Source organism: Acanthisitta chloris, unplaced genomic scaffold (assembly GCF_000695815.1).
Source record: "Acanthisitta chloris isolate BGI_N310 unplaced genomic scaffold, ASM69581v1 scaffold21521, whole genome shotgun sequence".
Classification (NCBI taxonomy): domain Eukaryota; kingdom Metazoa; phylum Chordata; class Aves; order Passeriformes; family Acanthisittidae; genus Acanthisitta; species Acanthisitta chloris.
This window is the reverse complement of record NW_008654587.1, coordinates 20370-28356: the sequence shown is the minus strand read 5'-3', so window position 1 is coordinate 28356 and position 7987 is coordinate 20370. Positions and strand designations below refer to the sequence as shown.

The window sequence follows — 7987 nt, the reverse complement described above, 5'->3', positions numbered from 1 at the left end:
GGACTGGGGCGGCCGCGGCGGCTGTCTCTCGGAGGCAGAGGATGGCTGCTGCTCTCTTGAAGTCTCATGAGGAAAAGTAGACTCTGCAGCACTTGTGCTCCCTTCTCCTAAAACATCAAGTGCAAAGGGTAAACCCACGTCCTCCAAACTGAGCTGAAAGTATGAAGGCAAATTTTCAAATTTTGCACACGTTTACAGGTTTGTACCCTTGGAAGCATGGGGACAGCTCAGTAATGTCACTGACAGTCACTGAGGAGAGGACTGATGCCAGCCTCAGCACCAGCACTGAAACAAACTATTAATTATTCAGGTGCTCATTTTAAGAGAGATTAATCTACTGAGCCAGTAATTTTCCACAGCAACCAGAGCCTGCAGGGTTTTCAAAAGAATCTAGAATGGACGCGGAAAGTTAATTTCAAAGGAATCTACATTTCAGATTAAAATGGCCTTTAGTATTTCACCTTATATTCTTACTTTTAAGTGCATATCTTAACACATGCAACAGCTTCTCCGTTTCCCTCCCCTTACAGACACAGACTGTGAAGAACCGTGGAATAACCGTACCACTGTTCTGGGAATCGGCTGCTCTCTGGTTGCTTTCAGCTCCTCCCATGCTCTCCTCAGTCTCTGTTCCAGGATCTGTACCATCAGCACCCTAAAAACCCACAGAATGTGACTTAGCACTAAACTTCTAAGTTGTGAAGAGAATATAAAAGCAGCACAAAAGTATTCAGAAAGTAAACAAAGTCAAATATACTAAAATCTTAATACATTTCTGTAAATATCTACAAAATTAGGTCAACGTATACAACTGTAGGAGATCTCAGAAGTTTTGTGTACCTGCATGTACCCAAACATAAACAGTGTAGCCATCATTATTCAGCAATAGAAATTAAATGCTCAGCTTTAGAAAAGCCTTACCAGCTTTGCCACTGCAGTATTTGCTGCTGGCTCCAGTACTCAGTGTTTTCATTCAGTCCTCTTAAACACTCAAAGTTGATTTTTCTTGTGCAAACACCAGTTAAAAGACATTACTCTCACCTAGTAGCAGCCTCAGTTTTTTGGGATGAACTCATACCAAGACTTTCCCCTCCAAACATTCACATCTGTGCAGATGCAAGGAATTTAATGGGCTACAAAATAAGGTACAGATCTCACCTCAGCATCATCTGCTTCATATCCATCATTACCATCAGCACTACCAGTTCCTTCATTACTGTCATCACCTTCATCTCCCATCCCCGTGTCTTCATCATCATCCTCATCTTCCTCTTCCTCATCATCATAGTCCTACGATAAGACAATAAAAGAGCCCTAAGTGCAGACAAGGTAGTGGCATAATTTCAAATGCTGAGGTGCTGAACAGATCAACACCCACCCAGCTACTCCCTCACTCCTTCTTCAACAGGACAAGGGTAGAAGAGGAGATGGAAAAGCCTGAGGGTTCAGATAAAGGCTGGCAAAAAAAAAATCAAGTTGAACTAGCAGGTGTCTTTGCCTGAACTAGCAGGTCTCTTCAAGGGAGACCTTATCACTCTCTGCAACTCCCTGACAGGAGGTTGGAGTCAGGTGGGGGTTGGTCTCTTCTCCCAGGCAACAGCAGCAGGACAAGAGGGCACAGACTCAAGCTCTGCCAGGGGAGGGTTAGGTTGGATATTAGGAAGAGATTTTTTAGGGAGAGAGTGCTCAGGCATTGGAATGTGCTGCCCAGGGAGGTGGTGGATTCCCCATCCCTGGAGGTTTTCAAGCTGAGACTGGATGTGGCACTTAGTGCCATGGGCTAGTGACCACGGGAGGGTTGGACTCAATGATCTCTTGAGGTCTCTTCCAACCTGGTTGGTTCTATGATTCTGTGATTAAATTAGTCCTGCCTCGTGAGCTTTACATCTGATCAAAGACAAAAATCATACATTAGTTCATAAAGTAATTCCATGATATACATACTTCCTGCTCCCCCTCATTTTCTTCGTCATCATCATCTTCATCATCACTGTCAATGACAATGACATCATCTCTCTTGGACTGACCATCCTGAGATGAAGAAGTGTTTTGCTGATCTGACTGAAGAGATCCAAGATCTATTGGCAAAGACTGGGAAGTTTCTTCGCTATCCTCCATGGCAGCATACTCCCCCTGTGTCACACCCTGCCACAGATCAAAACAAATTACCCGAAGGAACAAAATTAAATGCATCATATGCAACGAGGAGAGAACCAGACTCTGATGCTTAGAAGAAACACTAGTTATTGCTATTTCTTACAAACTGACCAAAGAGTGGAGAATGCAACTGATGACTGCCAGCAACTGAACAGTGCCAGGCTAAACTTCAAAAGGCTGTGATTTCCACTGGCAACCTGCCAGATCTGACTTGCGATCTCACTTCTAAAAATACTGAGAGTTTGAGGAGGAAGACAGCTATTTTTGCTGAACATTTTTTATTTTCAAGTATCCTTACTTCTCCAATCGAGTCTTGCGAGTCTTGATTGTATGCTTGTGCTTCTACCTCACCATCAGTGCTCTCTTCTGCTGTCACTTCCTCCTGAAAGAACAAACATTTTTCTCATTTAAAACATGTCATTAGCCCTAAATCTTAACATGTTTGAGATTATTTTTTTTTAGGTCTTTAAAAACAAGTATCTTTTTCCGCAAAGAATATAGACAACAATTTCTTCTCCCTTAGCTCTGCATTTATCTAGCATCCCACTTCTCTGCCCTGGAAAAATACAACTTCCTCGTTCCAGCCCAATGGACCTCAACTAGTCTAAAACTTCTCAGGACCAAAAACAACCCCTCAAGATTTCCCATCCCACCTCCATCGTCTCAGGTGACAATGTTCCGACACAATCTTACCCTTCTGGTTATACAACATCCCTCTTGCAGAGACTTCCTTAACACTGCTCATGAATTGCCTCCTGTGAGGTTCTTTCCTTATTTTGCAGGACATCCCAATTCCCTCACAACAACATTCACATACATCTCCTGTAAGCTTTTCCATGGAACTTGTCTTTGCTTCCCTGGCATCTCCTCATGTACACTGGTTTGTAATCCAGAATAACTGCAGATTCCAGCCCATGCTGAAGTAAGTTTGAATTTCTTCCTCCTCAATACTAGGATATGGCCCTCTCTCTTCCATCTTACAGTTTATTAGGGTTTGCATCATTCATTGCAACTGGTCTAACCTCTGCCTTCTCAGACACCCCAACTTAGTTGCTTTCTCCCCGATAGATTACAAGTCACGTTAAGAATGAACTGACTTGCTCTGAAGCAATACACTTGCTCTTCCCCCTAAAATTTCCCCCAGGAACAGGTTAAGTAGCAGTATTTTATGTCCTTGCAAACCTCAGGCCCAACTCTCTGCATGATTCGCAGTTTCTTTGAAGTAGGTGCTTCCACTGTTTCCTCAGAAATTTGGTCCGAGTTTTCCACAGTGTTATCGTCCTCTTCCTCTCGTGAACGTTTGGACAGTGAAGAACTTGGGGTAGCTGAAACTTTAAAGAGCCCCTCAGTTACTTACAGAACAACAAATGTACAAACCAGCAAATCCAAAGGTTTGGTATTTTCCTCTGGAAGATTATCTCTTTTTCTGCATGGAATGGTAACAAACAGAATGAAAATCACACTGTGCTGTGCCCTAGGCTGTAAAGACATTAGCCCCTTTTGTTACAAGCCTTATACTCTCAGACCTTTATTCACAACCTAACTGACCCCAAATTTAAGCTTCAGGGTACAACTCAAACTTCCAGCATCTTTGCTTCGGACAAGTAAGTCTAAAAGGTTAAGAGAGTAACAGCTGGAAAACAAAACAAAACAGAACAAAGCAATTTACAAAAGTGTATTTTGGAACAGGTTGCCCAGAGCAGCTGTGGCTGCCCCATCCCTGCACGCATTCCAGGCCAGGCTGGACAGGGTTTGGAGCCACCTGAGCTGGTGCAAGGGTCTCTGACCACAGCAGGGAGTGCAACTGGATGATCTTTAAGGTCCCACCCAACTCAAACCAGTCTGAGATTCTATGATTCCATGAATAAATGTTCTACACCAAAATGTACACTATGTAGGACAAAAAGAAGTGCAAAGGTATTACAGTGAGTAGCTTTAGAGACTTTCTCTAAATTTTATGTTCAAGCTTAATAGCTTACTCCTGATGCCTGAAATGAACTTTGCTCCCACAGCACCACAGAAGCAGAGGCAAGGTTAAATGTATTAAATCCCAAAGGAGCTCTGAACAGATAAACAAACGCACGAGGTTTTACTTTCAGGAACACAGTGCCCACAGCATTTCAGAGGCAATCTTTCTGATGGGTGAGGAAAGAGCCTAACCTCAGAGGTTTGTAAAACCTTCGATAAACTTAGAGAGAGGCAAAAAAAAAAAAAAAAAAAAAGAGTAAATTCTTTTGAAGTGAGGCCTGGTTTGCCAAGGGTCCAGCTGGAGATCTGAAACAGAACTATTCAGAAAGGCAGGCCTACAGCATCACACCAACCTGTGCCAAACACTGCTGTAGAGGTGGAGGGCCTCTCTATTTGAGAGCTCTGCACAACTTCCACAATGGCAGGGGATGGCTCCTGAGCAGCAGGCTCGATCTGGGGGTGACTTTGCTGAGTGGGCTGCACAAATGCAGTAGCTTGTGTCTGCTGCTGAACAGTCAGGATGGGCTGAGACAGAGATGTCTGAACATTAGGGCTGGTGGAACGCACAGAGCCACTGGTGCTTCCAAAGACTGGAACGTGCTCCACAGGTCCTTCCGACTGCATAGCTGAAAGGCAAAGAGCAGCACATTCACCTGCCTTTATTTTACCCAGCACAGATCACACCCTCCATTTCAGAGTGCCTTCAATAAGCAGATTCAATGTTTTGCAGGTGAGTTAACATTGCTTATATAGATCTTCAGCTAAGGAATCATGAACTTGGTTGCAACGGAAATCGCCACAGAAGTGCAGTCTTGAAAGAGGTGCAGGGACACTGACACTACTTAAGGCACTTCCAAACTAATCAATACTGAGACTTCAAGGCACAGGAAGAATGGATGAGTACTGCAGATCCTTTACCATACTAAAACACTTACCTTCCTGAGTCTCCACCTGTGTTGTAGGCATAACTGTGGCTGTTGGGGTAGTGGTAGGATTAGTGACTGTAGCAGGAGTAACCATTGGACGGATACTAGCTCTTGGAGTAGACTTATTCCCAGCTATTGCAGCAGCAGTCACTTTACTGGGAGTTGACACCACAGGAGTTGGTTTAATGTTTGCTGTTGGGGGATCTGAAGTGCTAGCACTGAAAAACAAGATATTGGTTTTGCCACGGTGGTAGAGGAAGCAGATTTTAAAAACACCAAATATAAACATATTCTCACAGCCAGAAACACCAATTCTTAATTATTTAAACTTGAAAGCCTGACAAATGCACAAGGAATTGTCTTCCAATTTTTTTATAGTTAAAAAGAACAAAGACACACTATGCCATGAGCAGCACATTCTGCCCAGCCTAGAGGTTTGACAGGTTTCTTCAAAGGTAATCAATGGCAAATCTGAAAGCAGATCAAAAGGAGCAGTGTGCAGCTGGTACTATTAGCTGTGCTGGGACTTTAGTAAAGTAATACATTTTACATCAAATCTAACTGAGTCACTCAATACAGAGCAACATCATCTCCTAGCGGGGCTGAGGACTAGCCAGATTTTACGAGGCATTTTTCGAAGTCTTGCTCTCACAAGGATGCTGTCATAAAAACTGAAAGGGATTTCGTTACCTAAACTCAGTAGTACAGCAATATCTCTCGTTTCAGAGGTTAGGCACTTGACTTTCATCAATTGTTACAGTTATCTGTTCAGGTCACTTCTCATGTTTGAGATTCTTGCACACAGAAGAATCTCCCCAAAACCAAAAAGGTAACAATCAAAACTATACAACTTCAAGAATCTTGAAGTCTGAAAACATTTACAAAACTCTTTTGTGTTTCCCAGATGCCACGTTCCTGATGATTAATGTGACGATTTACCAGCTTAAAAGCTTTACTGATTAGGTGTAGCTGAGAAAACAGGAGAAACAACATGTCAATCAGCATCTTCAAAGCTGTTTAAGAAAAATTATGGAAACCCAGTGGTTACTAAAGAGAAGAGCAACTACATAAAGATAAAACCAAGAAACATCAACAACAGAAACTCTGCAAAACCCCCAAACTCTTGAACTCACATTCCTCTTTCACCTGAAGTAGGAGTGGACTTGAGTGAGATTTGCCTCTGCTGTTCTGGGACCTGTTAAGTAAGACACAGAAGTCTCATGTCATGTGCATGTGAACACAAGGTGAGCAATCTGGAAACTCTTCAGCAGACAGATCTCTCTGCTAACAAGTCCGTTAGAGAAAGGGCTGTTAGACATTTACCTAGTCACACTCCGTGGTTCTTGCAAACCATCCTTCAAGACCAGCCACAGCCAGTCTGTGACCCGGTTCAGTACCTCCTCAGGTGTTGTCTGAAGCTCTGGGACAAGGGCAGCCACAACCCATTATGCTGAATGTGTGAGTAAAGTACAGAACTGGAGAGCAGGGTGCATGCAGTGCCTCAGCCAGTTCACAGGGAACGACAGAATTGGCTGCTTGTCAGCTGATTGCCCAGGGAGGCTGCGGATGCCCTGACCCGGGCAGTGTTCACAGCCAGGTTGGATGAGCCTTGTGCAACCTGCTCTGGTGGGAGGTGTCCCTGCCCAGGGCAGGGCCTGGGACTAGATGACCTGTAAAGTCCATTCCAATCTCTAAAATTCTATGCTTACGGCAAAACATCAGTTTCAAACTCTGAGTTCTGAGTGCCTACTAACACCAGCCTGTGTACCCCTAAGCAGAGAGAGTGGAGCCCAAGCAGTGCAGGTGCTGGGCAGCGGTGCTGGGCAGTGGTGCTGGGCAGTGGTGCTGGGCAGTGGTGCTGGGCAGTGGTGCTGGGCAGTGGTGCTGGGCAGTGGTGCTGGGCAGTGGTGCTGGGCAGTGGTGCTGGGCAGTGGTGCTGGGCAGTGGTGCTGGGCAGTGGTGCTGGGCAGTGGTGCTGGGCAGTGGTGCTGGGCAGTGGTGCTGGGCAGTGGTGCTGGGCAGTGGTGCTGGGCAGTGGTGCTGGGCAGTGGTGCTGGGCAGTGGTGCTGGGCAGTGGTGCTGGGCAGTGGTGCTGGGCAGTGGTGCTGGGCAGTGGTGCTGGGCAGTGGTGCTGGGCAGTGGTGCTGGGCAGTGGTGCTGGGCAGTGGTGCTGGGCAGTGGTGCTGGGCAGTGGTGCTGGGCAGTGGTGCTGGGCAGTGGTGCTGGGCAGTGGTGCTGGGCAGTGGTGCTGGGCAGTGGTGCTGGGCAGTGGTGCTGGGCAGTGGTGCTGGGCAGTGGTGCTGGGCAGTGGTGCTGGGCAGTGGTGCTGGGCAGTGGTGCTGGGCAGTGGTGCTGGGCAGTGGTGCTGGGCAGTGGTGCTGGGCAGTGGTGCTGGGCAGTGGTGCTGGGCAGTGGTGCTGGGCAGTGGTGCTGGGCAGTGGTGCTGGGCAGTGGTGCTGGGCAGTGGTGCTGGGCAGTGGTGCTGCGTGGCTCCCCTGCAGCTGCCCAGCAGGAGGAGGCACTGTACCTTGTTGGTGGACTCTGGGGGCTCGTCACGCTGCTCGTGGTGCCGCTCCTGCTGCTCCCTCAGCTCTCTCTCCAGGCGGCAGATCCGACCCTCGTACTGGGACTTCAGCGCACTCATCCGCACCTCCAGTTCTGTCTTCTGCTCCTCCAGGGAGCTGCTCTTCTGCTTCCACTCCTCATTTTCCTGAGGAGGCACTGTACCTTGTTGGTGGACTCTGGGGGCTCGTCACGCTGCTCGTGGTGCCGCTCCTGCTGCTCCCTCAGCTCTCTCTCCAGGCGGCAGATCCGACCCTCGTACTGGGACTTCAGCGCACTCATCCGCACCTCCAGTTCTGTCTTCTGCTCCTCCAGGGAGCTGCTCTTCTGCTTCCACTCCTCATTTTCCTTTGTCAGCTGCTCTACCTAATTGC

General features: G+C 46.9%; 1 protein-coding gene across 1 annotated transcript in view; it reads right to left on the bottom strand.

Moving 5' to 3' along the window:
• The window catches only part of TPR (translocated promoter region, nuclear basket protein), a gene marked incomplete at its 5' end in the record, with an annotated part of 33164 nt that overhangs the window by 6689 nt on the left and 18488 nt on the right, over positions 1-7987 (bottom strand). The window contains 10 exons of the mRNA XM_009083595.1: positions 1-107; positions 565-655; positions 1159-1290; positions 1945-2145; positions 2456-2539; positions 3340-3488; positions 4479-4751; positions 5061-5269; positions 6185-6246; positions 7779-7979. The exon at positions 1-107 is cut by the window's left edge and continues 81 nt beyond it. Of these exons, the coding sequence (XP_009081843.1) occupies positions 1-107; positions 565-655; positions 1159-1290; positions 1945-2145; positions 2456-2539; positions 3340-3488; positions 4479-4751; positions 5061-5269; positions 6185-6246; positions 7779-7979 (1509 nt within the window). The remainder of the gene's footprint in view (positions 108-564; positions 656-1158; positions 1291-1944; positions 2146-2455; positions 2540-3339; positions 3489-4478; positions 4752-5060; positions 5270-6184; positions 6247-7778; positions 7980-7987) is intronic.